The sequence below is a fragment of the Cyprinus carpio genome, chromosome B5 (genome assembly GCF_018340385.1).
Source record: "Cyprinus carpio isolate SPL01 chromosome B5, ASM1834038v1, whole genome shotgun sequence".
Taxonomy (NCBI): domain Eukaryota; kingdom Metazoa; phylum Chordata; class Actinopteri; order Cypriniformes; family Cyprinidae; genus Cyprinus; species Cyprinus carpio.
In genome coordinates, this window is record NC_056601.1 from 8,970,986 (window position 1) to 8,990,398 (window position 19,413).

At 35.3% G+C, this 19,413-nt stretch overlaps 3 protein-coding genes across 4 annotated transcripts in view; all 3 read right to left on the bottom strand.

Moving 5' to 3' along the window:
• Nucleotides 1–191: 191 nt before the first annotated feature.
• On the bottom strand, nucleotides 192–9,798 carry pip5kl1 (phosphatidylinositol-4-phosphate 5-kinase-like 1). 2 transcript variants are annotated; one of them, XM_042724134.1, is made up of 11 exons: nucleotides 9,431–9,798; nucleotides 8,371–8,565; nucleotides 6,375–6,425; nucleotides 6,121–6,275; nucleotides 4,076–4,200; nucleotides 3,833–3,867; nucleotides 3,677–3,732; nucleotides 3,273–3,385; nucleotides 3,030–3,192; nucleotides 1,945–1,983; nucleotides 192–1,203 (listed from the first exon to the last, which is right to left on the bottom strand). In XM_042724134.1, the coding sequence occupies exons 1-11, from the start codon at nucleotides 9,443–9,445 to the stop codon at nucleotides 744–746; spliced, it is 1,407 nt and encodes a 468-aa protein (XP_042580068.1). In that variant the 5' UTR covers nucleotides 9,446–9,798; the 3' UTR covers nucleotides 192–743. The 2 variants fall into 2 exon arrangements, with proteins under 2 accessions (XP_042580068.1, XP_018954600.1); XM_019099055.2 differs by lacking the exon at nucleotides 1,945–1,983.
• A 581-nt stretch (nucleotides 9,799–10,379) lies between these two features.
• dpm2 (dolichyl-phosphate mannosyltransferase subunit 2, regulatory) lies at nucleotides 10,380–12,550 on the bottom strand. Its single transcript, XM_019099068.2, has 4 exons — nucleotides 12,430–12,550; nucleotides 11,775–11,864; nucleotides 11,496–11,598; nucleotides 10,380–11,033 (listed from the first exon to the last, which is right to left on the bottom strand). Exons 1-4 carry the CDS (start codon nucleotides 12,430–12,432, stop codon nucleotides 10,978–10,980), a joined length of 252 nt encoding a protein of 83 aa, XP_018954613.1. The 5' UTR covers nucleotides 12,433–12,550; the 3' UTR covers nucleotides 10,380–10,977.
• The window catches only part of fam102ab (family with sequence similarity 102 member Ab), a 33,528-nt gene continuing 24,494 nt past the window's right edge, over nucleotides 10,380–19,413 (bottom strand). Inside the window, exons 7-16 of the mRNA XM_042724142.1 lie at nucleotides 19,081–19,127; nucleotides 18,195–18,337; nucleotides 17,904–18,011; nucleotides 16,980–17,181; nucleotides 16,745–16,866; nucleotides 16,481–16,550; nucleotides 12,430–15,926; nucleotides 11,775–11,864; nucleotides 11,496–11,598; nucleotides 10,380–11,033 (exon numbers count right to left, since the gene is read on the bottom strand). Of these exons, the coding sequence (XP_042580076.1) occupies nucleotides 15,881–15,926; nucleotides 16,481–16,550; nucleotides 16,745–16,866; nucleotides 16,980–17,181; nucleotides 17,904–18,011; nucleotides 18,195–18,337; nucleotides 19,081–19,127 (738 nt within the window). The 3' untranslated portion in view covers nucleotides 10,380–11,033; nucleotides 11,496–11,598; nucleotides 11,775–11,864; nucleotides 12,430–15,880. The remainder of the gene's footprint in view (nucleotides 11,034–11,495; nucleotides 11,599–11,774; nucleotides 11,865–12,429; nucleotides 15,927–16,480; nucleotides 16,551–16,744; nucleotides 16,867–16,979; nucleotides 17,182–17,903; nucleotides 18,012–18,194; nucleotides 18,338–19,080; nucleotides 19,128–19,413) is intronic.

The window sequence follows — 19,413 nt, forward strand, 5'->3', positions numbered from 1 at the left end:
CATGATTCACAATGTAATTTTCCTTGCTTCCCTCCATTATTTTAATATATATTTTAAGCACATTTTTAATTTTAATAGAATGTGCTCAAAAATTCTAGCTCCAGCAGTATAAATTGGTAAATTACAAATAGCGCAATACAAAAGCAGCCTGAACATTATTTACCAAATCATTAAAGAAGAAAAGATGCAAATATCAAACATTCTTTTTTATTATTATAGTGCATAAATATTTCTGAAAGCATTTGAATGCCCACTTGTGTAGTTCCACATAACAGTTACGTGACAGACAGTAGGAAAGAAGTGACCCTGCTTTTGTTGATAAGTTGTAAGTCTCAAAAGCCTTTCTGTCTGGACAGCTGGCAATCAAATGGTAACAATGTACTTTTCAATAAATGGGATATATGTAAGCAGTATTATATTATTCAATTATGAAAACATGCTTAAATCAAAAGTTACACTCTCCTTTGCTCTTATTCATGTTTTCATAATGTTTCATCCCTATGCACCATCATTGTGCTGTTACATAATTTTAAATGAATACAACTTTTAACTTTAGCATATTTCATAAACTACAGTGTTTTAACAAGTACTTGCATTAGCATTGTCTTTATTCAAACAAAAAGCTATAAAAATGTTCACCCTCAAATGTACATTCAGATCCATTCCACAGTGTTTACATAATGAGGTACGTATGAGTCAGGTGTGCGAACAGTGGGTCCATCTGTCATCCCAGCTCTCTTATTTTATTTGGTATGGTCCTGAACCCACTGGCACAGCCTGTGACAGTAAGCTGGAGGACTGACTGTGGAGAATGTTTGACGTGGGTGTCTCAGTCTTTTCCACAGATGCTCAAGCCTCTTTTTGAAACCATAAACAGTGAAGATGTCAATTATCCCAATGAAGTAACGCTGATCTGGTCCATCAATGACATGAAGCGGGTTTTTGAAGTTAGGAAGCAATCTCCGGTTCTGGGCCTGGAACGTTTGTAGATCGGCTGACTCTGTTCCCACCCTACTTTGTTGCTCAATTTTGTCTTCCTCAGGACTTGCGATGTCCGTTGCACCATTGCCACTGTGCATTTCTGTTACGTGACATTGTGTTGTATTTAATTCTGAGGAGAGGAGTGTGGAGTCTTCCTCGGCCACCACCCCGGGAACAGTTGGTGAAGTGGCATGTGTAGGACTGGATGTTGCATTTACTGACCTAACAGCCAGTCAGAGAGGAACACAGAACAGAGCAAAGAACATTAACCTACTGAATGATTGCCTTTCAGTGAAAAAGTGTGGCTGTTGCTTGTTTCTGGGTTGAAGCTCTGTTTTTCTGCAGAAGATTATTACACCTTAACATTCCATGCAGTTATAGGTATAGTTCACCCCAAATTTTTACATCTTACAGCATTTACTCACCCTCATGTCCTTCCAAACCCATATGTCATTCTTTTTTTTGTGTGGAACACAAAAAGAGATGTTTTGCAGATGCTCTTCTCATGATGCTCTTCTCCACACAATGAAAATGGATGGGGACCAAACACTGTCAGTCCATTAAAAAAAAGCACCTTAAAAGTAGCACATACTTAAGTCATATGTTAACTTTGTGTGAGAAACAGAATGAAATTTAAGCTGTTGATCACTGAAAAGCTTGACAGTCACTATTCACTTTCATTGTATGGAAAAGAGCAGCTTGGACATTCTGCTATATGTCCTTATGCGTTCTATGGAAAAGACAAAGTCATAGGGTTTTCAAAAGACTTCCATCATTTTTTGGGTAAACCATTAGTTTAAATGATGGATAAATGCAGTATATGAGGTGATGTTCAATGACTAATGGAATGGTAGTAGCAAGTACACGCATGGTTATTGTTACAGTTTAGTAATTTAGTTTTTGTTATTTCTTTGAGACATTACTTTGAAAATGACATTGAAGCTAGATATGATAGCTACATGCCTGCCTGCCAATGGCCGTTTGGAGAAGAAAGAGAAGGATCTGGAAACAGAGGTGAACATGAACATTCACAGTCAGGGTAAAGCCTGTTATCCTTAAATACTGAACTAAACTAGAGATAGGAGGCAGCAGAAAGAAACGTCGGTAACACTTTAGTATAGAGACCAATTCTCACTATAAACTAGTTGCTTATTAAGCATTGGCTGTTTATTAGTGGGCTACTTATAAAGCACATATTCTGCATGACCATATTCTACATTCCTAATCCTACCCAATACTTAAACCTAACAACTACCTTACTTACTAAACAAATTAGGCATTTATTGACAGTAAAGTCATAGTTAATGGTTTGTTAATATAGATAATTGGAACTTAAAATAAAGTGTAACTAAAATGTTTTGAGGAAAATATTGTCTCTGAACTATGAGAACAACTGAAACAAGAGCAAACATCAGTATTCTGCACGTAATCATATAAAGTTAATCAGTATATTCTGCGTGCACCTCAGCAGTCAAGCATGAGCAGTTCATTCAAATGACTGTTTGGGATAGCAGTGAACAACCAAAAGTATCTCTGTGCCGTCCGAGTGTCTCAAGAATAGAGTTTTTATACAACTATGAATGCCAGACTACACCAACCTTGAGACTTCACTAAAATGTGTTTTACTACTATTGCGAAAATACATTAATCTTCACTCTCCACTGTTTTCTATTCACCATGCATTTTTAGGTACAGAAATAAATTTAAGGACAATACAATACTAGCATCTCCTTTCAGAAAGATTCCATTCTTTATACATAAACCGTCCAGAGTTTTTTAAAAAGTGCTCACATCTTGTATGCGGTCAATTTTGACAGAGAACAATAGTGTTCCTTTTTTGTTTAATGAAATGTAATAACACTAAGTTCCCTTAAGCAGTAACATGAAATCATGTAGTTTGTGGAGATTTCAGGTTATTTTGATCATATTTACTAAAAGGATTTAAAACAATCCTTAAACAATGGACACAAGCAGAGCTTCATTAAAACATCTTTATAAATGTCTATGGTTGTTTGACTATATGCATGATATGCTAAAATTTTGCTCACTTTTTGGCACGCGTGATGAGTGTTGTGAAAGAGAGACTCTGGGTGAGTTCATCCTGGTGCAGGGGCTGATGGGCAAGCAGGAGGCTGTAGTCCAACACATTGAGCGTCTGAAGAAAGGCAGAATCAATCTCCACTTGACGCAGGAGCCAAGGGCGTTGGTGATCTGTCATATAAACAAGAAACCGAAGGATTAACGTAGTGTTGCAGATGAAGTCTAAATATCATAAAAGGAACTGAGCTTACCTAACTGAATGAACTGTCCTTCAAAATTAAGATCCTTCAAAACAACAATGATCTGGCTGCCTTCAGGGGCTGGGTCTGTCCACCGGCTCACCTCACAGCCCTTTATATCATACCTTAAACATTGAGAAAAAAGGGTGAATGTAAAACTAGGAAGGAAGTGTGAGGAGGATGTGGTAGTGATAGATTGGATCATTATTCAGCTATTTTATAAAGTAACAACTAAAAGGCAAAGCAATTTAGTGACCAATAATTGCAAGGCTGAGGATTTTAGTAAGCCAAGATGAGATCTTCTGTGGTGTACATTTACAGAAGTGATGGAGAGATTAGAAACATTAAATATTACTATGACTGATAATGGACGAATTGTGTTAACACTTCCATTTATAACATACAGTAAGTCTTACCTCGCTGTGATTCTGTCATCAGGGTAAAAGACACTTTGCATCACAATAAAGTACTTCTGCACACAGAAAACCAGTAGAGTTTTACAACATCACCCCCAGGGTTCATAAAAATAAACATTTTAATAGGAAATTGAAGATGTAAAGTGAAATAATTACCATCCTCTGATGTGCTATTTTGATCCTGTGAACACCTGTCCATGAATCAAGCATGACAGTTGCTTAAATTGATGCAATAAAGTTAAGCATTCAGGGTTAAAAGGTTTCTACTGTAGTGTAAATCATCATGAATTACACCTTCAAATTCATAATGCATTAAAATGGGTGAATAAGAAAATGTTTGTCCAGACAATTTTTGTAACATTTGTTGAAAAAGTAATTTAATAACTTCATTTTTCTCACCTAAAAATTTGACAAGCAGAGAGTGTGGATACTTCTCCAGATGTTCCATGTAGATTCTCAGGTTAGACAAGAGAAATCGCACTTCTCTTTTACTCTGTGTCTTTAAAAAGAACCGCTTGTCATTACTAAACAGAGAACAGAAAAATGCGTGTTAAAGGACATTTGGTTTGACATCAAACAAATATATGTACTATTCCGTTAAGTTTGGTCAGTGAGATTTTTAAATGTTTTTTAAAATAAGTATCTTATACCCACCAAGGCTGCATTTATTTGATCAGAAATCAGTAAAAAACAAATGAAATATTTTCACAGTTTAAATAACAGTTTTGTATTTTAATGTATTTTTATATATATTTTTAATGTATTTTAAAATGTAATGTATTCCTGTATGACAACTTGAATTTTTTGCAGTCATTAGCATGTCATTAGTATTACGTGATTCTTCAGAAATAATATTCTGATTTCCTGCTCAAGAAATATTTCTTATTATTACCAATTTAAAACAGTTGTGCTGCTTAATATTTATGTGGAAACATGATAAATTTATCGAATAATACGAAACTGTAAAATTGTTCCCACTCAAATGAAATCTGTATCAACAAACTCCATCTTTCCACTGCAGGAAACACAGATGCTGCATCTGAAGTGGAATTAGATGTATTTACACAGACTGTCTGATGAAGCTGAGGTGCCATAAATGCATTTACACTACAAACTTTTGAATGCATAAAGAGAGTTTATGTTTTAAATATTTTTAAACATACAAATAAAAAATGTTGGGAAAAATGCACTGATAGTTTTAAATATGAAACCAAACCAGTAGGTGGCTTCAAATGACCGTTTGAATGAGTGAGTCATTTAGTCCTTTATTCAACAGATTCATTCAAATGGCTGATTCATTCAGAAACGAGGCAAGTGACTGTCTTTATGAATGGGCCACTGAATCATTGACTCACTTGATTCGTTCAAAAATGTGGATTCATTCAGTAACAAAACACCGCTGTGTTGCTCTGATACACACAACAGTTCTGCTATACTGTATATGAACAGTTCATTTGCGAAAACAGATAACTCAAAACTTTCAAAAATCATGTTTTTTCATTGTGCATTCCAATTAATCTCTTATCAAACTGCAGTTGGGTTATTTTGTTTAGGTAAAATAATATTTTTTTATAATAACTTTAATAATAATTTAATTTTAAAGCACAGCCACCACAAAATCAGACTTACGAGACCATTTCTGAGGCTACATAATGATTTAAAACCATAACAAGGAAAAGTTTAGTAGCTATGATACTGTTTTTGAAATCACATCTTTGCATAGCTACAGTACAACAGGAAACGCTGGCATCTAACAATGGCTTGGGGAAAAAAAAAGGTAATCTAAAAAAAAAAGTATATACATAAACCCAAATAGAAAATAAAACAGTTATGAAATAAGCATGTGTCCTATTCTGTGTCCGAAACTCCTGAAACATTGGTGTCTCATATTTTAGAGCAGTCACTGCAATTTTTGAAAGAAATCAATAAGATCTTTATGTGTGTGTGTGAAAACAGAAATCAGGTGTAACCCCCTTTTGTAATCATTAACATTTTCATAAGTAACTGTAATTTAATTGCACATTTTTTCTCAGTAACTGTAACTGATTACATTTATTTTGTAATTAAATTACGTAATTTAGTTACTAGGCCTATATCAGTTCACTCAAGGCACAACAGGGCAGTAATTGTAATACCAAGTATAGCTCCTATCTAAATGAACGGGGAAAAACCCAGAAAGAAAGATTTCAAATCAAAACATATATTTCAAAGAAAAAAAAAATCAAACAACAGTATAACTGTGGCTGAAATCATGCTAAAAAGATTTGCAGGTTCTAGAGTACAAAAATCTATCAAAAAAGCTCTTTAAAATGCAGCCCTTCTTATACAGGCCATATTGAACTGTGATTTCTCCCATTTATTTTTCTATGAGTGGTCCGTCTTCTCCTCCTTATACTGTGCCTGGTGCATATGCTCCGGCATGTGAAGCATTTGTGCTGACTCACGTTAGGAAGAAGTCTGCCTTGCTCTTGGAATTGCTGATGAATTGCAGGTAGCTGCCTTCAGAAGAGAGGGACTGCTGATATTCCTTCTCTGTCATCCCCAGGGAGCGCCGCAGACTGGCAAACACCGGCCCAGCATACGTCTCCATCCTGAAGTCCTTCACACAGTCACAAACAAACCAGAAGACAATTTGTCTGGTACAGAAAATATATGTCGAAATCATAGTAAGAAGTGTTGGCTTTTTCCTTTACCATACCTTATGGATTTGAGTAACTTCAAGAGTATAGTCATCCTCAGAAAGCTCATCCTAAAAAACACATATATGATCAATACTGAAAAGTATATTGTATAGTTGATTACATGTTTTTGCAGGTATTGTTTTTCTTTTTGTTGTTGAAGTGTGTGAGAGAGATAGTTGGAAAAGAGCTTTGACCCCCAGACAACAGGCAGCACATTCATGCATTATACTGCTGCCTAGGCAGACTGGATTCAATAGAATTGGGGGTCGGCAACATTATCTATGTGTGTGCATGTTAGTGAACAAGCACATGACCAAGAGTACAACAATCACACTACAAAATAGGTTGAGTATTTAATAATCAGGGGATGTGTTTGCCTCAGACAAGTTTGTGTGGTTCACTGAAAATGGCAGTAGAAAGCTATATTGAAAAAAAAGTGGGGAAGAGGTCAATGTTTCAAGTCTATGCATCTGTGTTAACACAATTTATTTACATTCAGGAGAAATCATGTTTAGATTACCGGAGTACATTTTAATGTGTGTTAAAACACTTTAACCATGATTATATTCAAAAATATCAGGCGACTGATTGTCTTACTGCTATCATAAAATGATTAACAACATAAAGGCATATTTTTTCCACAAAAAAATATATTTTATTTTATGAATTTCATTAATTAAGTTCCCTAACATGTAAATATGTATTTTAGCATGGCTGTAACATATTATTAACAGAATCTAGGACCAGAACTGTCTAATTCTATCTTGTATGGTTTTACCAAACTAAAAGCGCCAGCTGGGAGAGTCCTTGGTTTGCTGGAAGCCCTGTATTTCTTTTAGGCATCAGTGAATGCCACAGTTACTGCGGTTTCAATATTCTGTCATCTAAATAAGAAAATTGATTTATAGAAAGCATTGCAATGCCACGTGAATAATCTTTGAAACATCACAAATGTGACAAGCCTATGTGGGAAAGAAATGAGTCATGCACATTCAGTACCATGTTCAGGTATGAATAGCACTCTCTTGTTCCTCTAACACGCTAAAGACGCTAACTCAACTGCAATCTACATTCTCTTTTTCATGGTTTAAAAAAGCCACTGATTTCTGCTTGAACTTTACTGCCCTCTCTTGTGGTCGCTACCAGGCACTGATCACTATTGCATTGTTTGAATTCTCCCCACCTCCCCAGTGCGTGCAATACAATGGTGTTTGCTTCCAAAACACTTGGTTATTCTTTTACACCATATGCTCTGTTACTCTTGAGCAAATTACCAAGAAAAAAAACTCTAATCAAGCCTAAACATTGTAATACGGTGCCCCTTCAGTGCCACAAACACACAGTCTCCATGGAAGGATCAAACTAAATATGGTCCTCTCTATGGAGCTTGTCCTCATACTAATTAATGGTAAATAGAACACGCCTGTCTCCTTGGAGGTCTTTGATCATGCCAAAGCTGTCGTCTCTCTCACCTTTAATTTCAATGTGCACTTCAACATTGAAAATGTAATGTGAGCTGAACTGTTTATTTCCTTGGGATTGTATTTTGGATTTGTTTTCATAATTCCAAACCTGTTTGACTGCAATGATCTGTGAATTCTTTATAGAAACATTTGTTCATATCAGCTTGAGTAGTAGATGTTAACACTCGCTGATGTCAGTAATGAACAGACTAGTCTGGGGGTAAACAAAAAGATTTCAATAAAATGTTTTGATAAATCTGATTAAGGAAAAATTTTATGGTGAATGAAAAAAAAAATCTTAATGTGAAAAAAACTAAAATACCTCTAAGTTGGTTTTTAACCATGTGTGTGACTATGTGTAACATACTTGGCAATAAAGTTCATTCTGATTCTGATACTGATTAAAGACAATTATATATGTTTTTTTTTTAATATCTAAACTCTAGCTATAACTGCATCTCTCCAACTGTAATCTTTTCCTTAAGATGGAACAAGTGATATTCAATAGGGACTGAATGAGGTGTAGGTTCATTAACATGGGTATACTCACAGGTAAAGGGTTGTCAATGGTGTTCTGCACAGCGGCACACAGCCCTTCCTTCATCATACAGGTGAGACTGTAGAACTCATGCTGCTGGTCGATCTCAAACAAACCCAGCAGTTTCCATTGCTGCCTCAGTCTTCCCCACCTTCTCCTCTTCACTGTGCGAATGTGTCGGCTCACACCTGGCCCTGACGTCTCCATCTACAACATACAATGGACATGTACTTATACACTGTAGTACACCAACTTGTAAAGACTTAGAAGAAACCAAATGCATTACCACACACTTTTTTAATCAGTATTTTGTGAGTGTGTGTATATATGAGACATTAATATATTATACTGCACTCTACTCGTGTTATAATGACAGAGGGATTGGTCATCATCTTGAAACTGGTTAAGGTCTCCCTGACAACAGAACAACAGAACAAAATCTATTTCTGTTCAAGAGGTCTTAAGGTGGGGTCACTCAAGACAGGGAAATTATTATTGGTTATTTGTAAATCTTTATTACTAGTGAATGCAGCACCATCACGGGACAGCAGAAAACCTGCATCAGGTCATAGCACAAATCTGACATGCCATCAGCTGCAAAAAATGCACAGCACCTTTAAGACACCTGTGTTCTTTGCACATGAGGAAATCACAGTTGCAAACAATTTTCAGCTAATTTGTCCTCCCAAGTGTCATGTGCCTAAATGGATTCCTCAGCAATCTACACTGAGTGCCAGAGAAATATTTCAGACATAAGTTTATCTGTTTGCAGTAATGGTAATCAGCTGTTCTGCATCAGGAAATTAAATTTTTCAATATCAGTCTGCCGCTTTTCCCCCTCTAAATGCAGTCTGGGACTTAAAAATACCTCTGTCATCAGAACCACATATGAAGTGCACATTTAAAGTCAAAGTCCAAACATTTACATTTTTAACAAACCAACAAATATTAAATAAGGAAGAGCTAATCTAACTGTCAGGGACTTGAGTAGTTTACCCTCAGTTCGAAAAAAAAACAAAAAAACACAGACACAAGGTCTTTCTGTCCAATAAAAAAACAGATGTCCACGTACCTCAGTGGGATTCATTATGGGTCCTCTAGTACATGTCCTCGTCCTTTCGCCGGGTCGTGGATGTGGAGATCAGCGCGTTCTCTCTGTCCTCGCGTGACATCACACTGGCAGTGTGTGGATGAGCAGCTCGAGCTCGACCAGTCTCTCTTTAACGCGACTGCAGCTGCCCATCCCACACACACACACACACACACACACACACACACACTGCTGCTCTGCGCTTAGATACGGAACACACGGCCCTGAACGACCAAGAGCTAAATATGCGGACACAAACAGACAAAACTGCTAGTGTTGATAGTAGATTGATATCTTACACATATCACAACCTTTAACTAAGATGTTCTACACATAGTACATTCTCTCTCTTTCTATATATGAATATTTACAAAAATATCTCCACTCAAATTGCCTCTCTGAGGACACTGAAGTTTTCTAAGTCTAAGTCTAAATTTTAAAATTTCAGGATTATACCAATTCTTTTCCACAAACAACTTATATATTAATTAGTTTTAAATGATAATTACAAAATATTATCATATTTCCATAAGGATGTACAATTTTATCACTAAATTATAATGTCATCCATCTTTTAAAGACCAAGGAGAGGGAGTGGTCATGGTGAAACCTCCAAATATATATCTGGTATCTCTTTACAGGACATCCAGAATTAAAACTCTGACATGTAAGATCTCAGAGAAATTCACTAAATAATGTCCACTACAGAGACAAAAACTCCATAGCTCGGTCTCATATAAATAAATACAAAAATGTTCTAAATCTATAATTTGACATTAAATTGAATAAATGTAACTAACCTTGACAGTAAATGAAAGCGAGAGACAACACATTACAACACATTTAAGTAATCTAAATTAAACTTATATGCACATGTAAATACATAGATATGCTTTACATATAAAATTAGAAAGAAACAAACACAACATTCTAAAGTTAAGCATATTTCTATTCATTTTAATGTGGGATTGTTTATATTACAAAAAGTTCTCTTTCTCATTCTTTATAGATTGTTGTCCTGAATTATTCTGCTGCTAGAATCAAGCACTCCAGTTTTTAAATACATCTATTTACAACATAAAAGAACAGCTGAATCTCAACTTAAAGCATGACTAAACAAAAAGAGAAATCTCATATTCCATTTAGATGTCTTCCAGATACACACTATACATAAATCTACCCCATCTCTTAGGTGCCTAAATTTGCATTTATCTCCCTGACTATGGAAAGAATTCTCCAAAGCTAAACATGTCACAGGTAGTGTAGTGTGGCTTCAATCAAGGTTGTGGCCACTGGGTGCACAAAGCTCAAACAGACTACTAAGCAGCTACATGTTCAGTACTGCTCTGGCTATTAATGAAATCTATTTTGTTGTTTATTTTAAGAACCACCTGAAGATGTCTAATAACTGGAATTCAGAAGAGCAGCTTTGGAGTTGATCTTCACGCGGCTGTGTACAGGAAGTGGTACATGAGTGAAATCAACAGTTCGTTCTTGTGACCAGATGAATCACGACAGCCTGGAGAGTCTTAATCAACTTTCTTAGGTTTTCGATTCTTCCATGTTACCACCCCTATGAAGGTGCCTGAAAAAAACAACAAGGGTAAATTTGTTCACTAGAGTAGACAGAGAAAATAATAAATAACGAAAACCAGATTTTTTTTTTTTACTGTAAAAAATATGGCTGTATTGTTGGATTTACATTTACGTTACATTAATGCATTTTATCAGATGCTTTTATCCAAAGAGGAACAAAAGCAATTTGTCAAGGAGCCACATTATTCACAACATACAATGCAGGTTTACAACTAGATTAGGAAGCAAGTTAGAAAAGAGCAGTAATGCACAGAAGAAAAGTAAATGCTTTTTGTGTATCAGTGCATTGGTTTTAGGGTGTGAGGTGGTTAAGTGCTTGCAGAAGAGGTGTCTTCTGCTAATTCTTGAAAGATGTGACTGTCACAGCTGTTTCGGAAGGGGTTTGGATATAATTACAAACATTTTGAACTTGATAAACTACTAACAGTATGTTCATGAATTGCTTGCTTACCAACAAAAAGTAAGAGGATTAATGCTGCAACTCCAGGAAGTATGACTGAATATTCGCGTGGAAGAAAATAGCTGTGGATCACATGGTCACTGTCTACAAAAGGCTGGAACAAGGGCAGAAAAGTCTACATCAGTGTTTGATCACTTCAAAAAAAATTTCAGCAGCATATGAAACAAAGCATGGTATGGGTGTCAATTCAATTTGGAATACTGCAAAACAAATTCATCTCATTTAAATGGTGTTAAAGTTTAAGTATAAAACACACAAACACATACTTACCAAGACTATGACCCAAATGGTGTAATATGTAAACAGCGACAGACTAAAACCAAGGAGTCCAAAACCAACAGCTTGATCTGCTCCTGTTGCCTGAAAAGAAATTGTTTTTAGAGCTTAAATATAAGCCTAAATAAAAGTGCAAATTACATTTAACATAACTCATTTAAAATAAAACACAAACATATAATGATAACCATAATATATTTAAACAAATAAAACAAATATTTAATTTTTGAAGAATTAATATGTTGTCTTTTATTGATTTCTATAACGTTACTCCAAACTGAAAGAAACACTGTTGTGTTTTTAAGGCAAGTTTAAAGGTGCGGATGAAGTGTCTATGTCTGGATCTCTGTGACAGGTCAAATTATTCATTAGCTGTCATAAAGCAATGAACAAAGAAGTACTACTGAACAAATACATTTAAATGAATAACGAAGAATTATTCTTTTATTAGCGAAATATTCTCTGTAGCCTAAATACGGACCACGGTGTGAAACTCTTGTGTTGCTTATTAATCATATTAACTGGAAAGTTGGACAGTTCATAACCAGGAACAACGCGGCGAAGAACAATTAGGTGTAATATGAATACATATACAAGCAAACGACAAAAAAAAACATAACACTTCCACGTCTATTTCAGATCATCTTACCATTATGAACGTGTCACTTCCGCATGAAACCAAAATGTCCTGATTTTGAAATGTACTTCCGACGAACAACGGAAGTCGTGCTGGGAAATGTAGTTTTTTTTTTTTTTTTTTTTTTAAAGCTCTCAAAAATTTCCAGCACACGAGGGCGCTCGAATCCGCGCTAAATGCACATTTCATATTAACATATGATCTTTTTGTATCAGAGAGCAGGAATCGGGTGAGTTTGAGTTACAGAAGCAGTTTCAAGACTGTTCAAGAATATATTCCACAATCATCTGGTTATCTTGTTTAATTTCATGTATAGCACCAACACAATGTCTACATGTCAAAAATACTAAGTTAATCTATCGAAGGAACTAAGTTTAGTTAAAGGAACTAAGTTAAGACTGAACAAATTGGTACAGTTTGTAGATTATATTTAGTTTCAGCTTCATTACTACAGCTAATTAGCACACGTGCATTCCGTGTACTAGCAATAAAAACTAGTTCATAAGTAAATCATATAATAGCCTAGCTGGATGTTAAATAAATCACACAACAAATATTTTTATTTATTACCCAAAATTATCTTTATTTCCCCCAAATAATACATACAGATAACCTCACCTGACAGTTACGTTAAAGAAAGAAACATTCACATTTGAGTGTAGAAATATAGTTCCAGTCCATCATTAGAAAGTATCCTCTCCATGCATGAAACCAAACATAAATCCAAGAAAACTTTGGAGCAACACCACATTGCTTATATATAAATATTTGTCACAATCAGAAAAATAAATTCATTTCCATAGTACTTTAGTGGTAAATTCATTTTTAAAGAAATCTCCAGAATGTATTTCACTTTATGAATGTTGCTGTCATTAATATGGATGTTATCATTGAAAGCTTTCTGTAAGTGCATAAAGCTTTCATCCTTTACGATAGTACAGGAGAAATGAAGATCAACATTCTGGAGAGTGTGTGAGTGACGTTAGTTAGTCCTCGGTATTTAAGTGCTGTTGTAGTGAACTTTACATATATATCATCTGAGGTTTCAGTATCCTGGAGCCTGTGCCGCTCAATGCTGTTCAAACCTTAGATTTACATATTTAAAACAATATTTATTTCATATATAAATAAATAAACGTGCATGCATGGATTAAACAAACTTATTTTTAAAGAGAACAAAAGCTCCAGATTACTGAAATGTACGAAAACTATAAATGACATCATCCCTCTTGCTTCCAACTTTTGCATATATATCCCAGTCTGCTCCCTGCAACAGCATCTTAAATCAAGTTTATATATATATATATATATATATATATATATATATATATATATATATATATATATATATATATTATATATATATATATATATATATAAATAAATATGTGTAAATATATCTACTCTTCTGCATTAGAAAGATCACATATTACATGTAAATTATCACTAAAAACATTACAAAAGTGTTTGTGAGACAAAGAGAGAGAAGAGAGAAAGAACAAGAACCACAGATGGTCATTATTTCAACACAAATGTTAGACTTAGAATTATTTGACATCAAATCCCCCTGATAGAGATTCCAGTGAACCAGCCCGCTGGCTCGAAAATAAAGACGACAGGATAGAGTTATTGTTCCTAGTTACTAATAGCTTTTTTTGTGTAAGAGTAGATGAAAGCGACAAAGAGTAAACAATAAAAAGAATTAGATACGTTTTTCAGTGTCTTCAGAGAATCCCCTTATACTAGCTAAGCAGAAACATCCAGAACACGCTTTATCAGGCCGCATAACTATCATACTGTATATTTTGCCCTTTAAAAGTTAGTGTTACTTTAAATTTCCAGGAGTGCTAATCCTGTAGAGAAGCAGCTGGATCATGCCACAGACTCCTTTTTTAATGGCATTAATAACAAGAATGTTAATTAATATGAATGTGAATGTAACTAACCCTCACCTCTCTAGTATACTAGTGAACAGTGATTCTGTTCAAACGTGTCATTTTAAGCCACTGGACAGGTGAAATATTTCAGGGCTCAATTCCCTGAAAGAACTCATTAAAATGGGCTTTTGCAAAACAACAAGCCCACATTGCACTTTTCTCACAACTGACAAAAAATAAAACAAAATGTCTGTCTTTAATGTGGTGAATGCTCTCAGATCAACTGAGAAAGATTCATCTCAATGACAAAGATCATGAATAGCTAATTAGATGACAAACAAGCAGTACATGACAGAGAAACAGAAAACCGGGCCTTCCGTTCTCTCTATTTCACTGTCATGTCTATTGTACACTGTTTCCTATTGCACACCAGGTGCTGGTCAGAAACACAGAGGCAGGCGTCAAGGACAGACGTGTGACTATGAGTCACGGTCTCTGATCTAGCCCTACAAACAATGGAATTATTCAGTGGGGTCATACAAAAAGGATTCTCCAAATCATTTGCTCTTACTTTATATTTGACGGCACAATGCAGGATCTCACTGGATATGACCATTTTGATCCTAACAAGACCCTAGTGAGAGAATCCCACAAATGGCTGTGCTTGTTGTGGTGTCTGCACCCACCACAGAGCTGTCAGAGCCAAAACTCCCAGTCACACAAATACTCAAAGCTGAAACCAGCAGCAGAGTCAAAGATTAGAATAGTGAAATAAACTGAAATACTGACAGACGAAGTTAGAAATGTACTGGGAATTTTCCATAGGAAGAGAAAGAGAAAGAGCGGGGGCAGTACAGTATATTTATGTATTTCATCTTCACCAGTCCTGCTGGAACATATGATACTGAGTGTGTGAGTGTGATACTGAAAGTGGCTACTGTATGTGGGGGAATAGCTTAACTGTTTTCTTTGCCTCTGACATATATGTATGGCCAGCCATACATGATTTCATGTATATTAATCCATGTTTATCACAGGCTAATGGGCTTGTTATTGACTAAACTGCATTATTAGAATGTATGCAAGGGCAGGTGGATTTCAGTGGTTTGTATTTAACGGGTGTGAAATGCATCACAAAAAACAGAAGACATTAAATCATCCCACTTTAAATCATTAAATAATATGCGAAATGCTTCTAACATTTTAATATAATATTGAACAAAATTTTCTTTCTAAAACCTTTGGACTGCCCTCATATTTCACAGTGTTAGACTGAAGCTCCCATCTTGCCTCATTTCTTAAGGCATTTCAAGTAGTTTGTAATCCGCTGTAAAATCTTTATGATTAATTCATTCTTAATCATAAAACAATGAACGTACCCACCACTGTTTTTTCAGCGAATGTAATGCATGATAAGGGTGTTATGGTTTTAATAGGCGAGTAATACGTCAGATGCATAAGAGGAGCAAGTTGTGAAGTCAGGTGCCCAGTCTGACATACAGTCCCTGTCTTGCGCTCTCCATCATTTAAAAATAAAAAAAAAGGCAGTTGCTGTGTGAGAGAGTATCTACTGTGGCCTCAGAGATCTAATGGCTCTCAATCACCACCGGTTCAAAAACACCCGCAGACACCCTGCCAAAGAATAAAAGAACCATATCACACATGATATTATAACAGTCAAATACAAAATACACTACTGAAAATTCAGTTTTGCCAACTCAGGAATGTATTACATTTAAACCATGTTAAAATAGAAAACAGGTTTTTAAATTGCAAGAATATTTCAGAATATAACTGTATTTACGATAGTTCTGAAAACATATATTCAGCCGGGGTGCACATAAGAGGAAAACAGATTTTAAAAACATTTAAAAAAACTTACAGACTACAAATTTTTTAATAATAGTATAAATACACTGTAAAAAATATTTTTAGTAGTTGTAAATAAAGCATGAAGTAGTTAATGGAGTATGGTTTTTAAAAAATACAATTTGTTCTACTTCAAATTGAACTCAGTGCCATTTCTTTGTAATTGTTTGTGAAATAGACTAGCCATTTCTGAGTATAAATAGCTTCTATACCATTTTTTTTCCAGTGTAATAAACAAAGGAATAATTAAATTCATACATGGTACATTTATAACCATAACACTAAATTAAAAGCATACAAAAAGAGCACCAGTTTACCTGTTGACAAGCTGTATGCCACTTAATGCTGTGGTGCCATCCCTACTGACGAATAGAGTTAAATTGCTGTCTGTAAAGTGACAAAATGAAGAAAGAGAGACAAAATGATCAGCTTTAGTGATGTAAAGGCTTCACAAGTGGGTAAAACCCTCATATATGTATCAATTATCAAAGTGTTGAATTAAAATAAGTTTAAGAGAAACTAATGGTGCTAAAAAGTTAATACTACTACTAAGACAGCTACCAAATTCTTTCTCCACACACCTTCATTGTTGCTGACATCCGCAAAGTTCTGACTCTGCACAATCTTCTCCACAATATCATCTGCATCAATGCGTGTGTCGTCTACCCATGTGGGATGGTTCTCAACAGTGTCCTTCTTTCTCCTGCATAGATATATAGATACTTCTTATCTTAACTACATGCCATTTTTGCTTGTGCAGTTCAACAAAAAACAACAAAGACTTTTAGTATCTTGGTGTTGCTGGTGACTCCGCACCTTGAGGGTCTGTTCGGGGGCAGAGCAGGTCGTGGGGGACGTGGGGGTCTCTCTTGTTTTACCACTTCTTTGTCCGGCTCTACGGGGCTCTCGATAGTTGTAGACGTTCCTCCTGATGTGTTGCTGCTGCTGGTGGAGGTGTTCCGCCGGTGCTGGGACAGATCTGTCAGGCTGTTGGAGTGAGAGTGCTCCGTACTGTAGCCTGTGTGGAGGACAAGCACATCCCACAAGACTAAGGGTGAGCAGCATTTCGTGTGATCATAATAAGCAGTTTTGTGAAAGAACGTAAAAAAAGAAAGAAAGAAAGAAAATTGTTCAAAGGATTGTAAAAATTGATTTTCAGTTTAACTCTTCAGCCTCTTAGGTTTTACACTACAATTCAAAGGTTTTTTGAAAGAAATAATATTCAGATAAGGAGACGCTAAATTGATGAAAAAGTGACAGTAAAGACACTCATATTGTTACAAAATATTTCTATTTGAAATAAACACTATTCTTATAACAGGAAAAAATTACATTTAAGAAATATTTTCAAATAGTAAAAACTGTGAAATATTACAATTTAAAATAACCGTTTTCTGTATTTTTGATCAAATTATAAGAAAATAAGACACTTCTCCGATTACCGACCCCAAACCTTTGAATGGTAGTGTATGCAAATGAAAAAGTACACATTTTCTTTAAGTGAAATTTTCTCTCAATACATTTTTGTGATTTTAGAACACAAACATCTCTGTATTACTCTTGGCTCCTGTATCATATTGTAAATTGCTAAAGAATTTATTCAGTTGTAAATCTAAATGATTACATATAAAATTAATTTCAGAAAAATTAGGATGGAAGTGTAGTTTGAAGTTGTTTTTTTATACTGTAATCCGCTATAATCTGTACCTGATGCTCTTTTGATCGTGCCCTGAGTCCCACCTGAGATTTTGCTCTGTTGGCTGGCAAAGCTGGAGTTGCGAGAATGTCCCGTGTGAAACACTTCATCTGGACTGGACAGGTTCTCCTCCAGTCCCTCCTGAAGTCCTCCTAAGAACAAACAACCTCAGGTTAGTACAGTTTATTTAGAAAGCCCAAAATATCTAACAAAAACAGTAGTTACAAAATCATCCTAAAATACTGTGCATTTCTAATACAATTGTAAATGTAAAGGATTTTTCTACTTGTTAACATTGTTTCAGAGATTGTCAACTGTAGGTGTGTTGGTCATACCAGAGGGTCTGCTTTTGAACGATCGGCGAGTGCTGCCACCGAGGGCCGGTGCAGAGTGGTCAGCGGTGCCCTCTCCCTTGCGGTCCAGCTGCAGAGAGGGGTCCTGCCCAGCCATGGCAATGGTCTTAGCTGTGCTCACAGGCCTGATGAAGAGGTGAAAGACAAGTTTACATATCATCATGGAGCAAAAAATCACATACTCTCTCTACTGATCAATAATTGTTACTTACACAAAAGGGGTGCTACACTGAGCATGAATCAAGAGAACTAAACAACAGTTTCTAAGCACATTGCACTTTCTTTACTGCAAGGCCCCTCAATGTCCACAACAATATTTCCTTAAATTTACAGAAACTGGTAGTGTCCATAGATTTAGAAAACTAATTACATTTGAGACCATTTTAATAGCTGAATCTCACTTATTTTAAATACTTTACCTGACATTTTTCATTCACTCATGATTTAATGGATAAGGGTTAACAATAGGAATTTTTATGAATATTTTTTAATTTTTTCTACCTGATAAAAATAGTTAAGAACTTGACATTACTAGACAAAAGAGTTTATTACTTTACATGACCTTTTCCTGGTAAAAGGTCATGTAAATTAATGAACTCTTTTGTCTAGTAATAGAAAATACACTATTAAAATGTATATTCAAAACCCTGGTTCATCGAGAAAACAAAAAGAAGTTGTTGTTAAGGGGGTGAAATGATAAAAAAAATTAAAATCTTGGTTTTTCTTATTTTAAATCATCTTGAGGCCCCATTTGAAGTTTGCTGAAGGGACTTAGTGGGGTTGAAAACTATTTAAAAAAAATAAATTAAATTAAGAAGCATAAAATTCAGTAATACAGAAGTTAATCTACAATATACAACACACTCACGTTTTGAAGCAGGGATCTCCAGAGAGAAGAGTCATGCCAATGGTAACCTGTAAAGGAAGATGAAAATATTACAAAATAAAAGATGTGAAATATAAAACCATATCTATATCATAACATAATGCATTTTGATAGTAAAACTGTCTGCTTGTGGGAACCTACACATGAAATCTAGATTTAAAATGATATCTGTGATTAAATGCTGTCTGTTCCTTTTCCCTTCACATTTTCCTTCTTGACATGTCTACAAGACAGTGAGTGAGTCAGTCTGTCATAACAGGGAACGACTGTGGGTTGATGAGATGGTTTGAACAGTCACATATTGCCCATACAGTG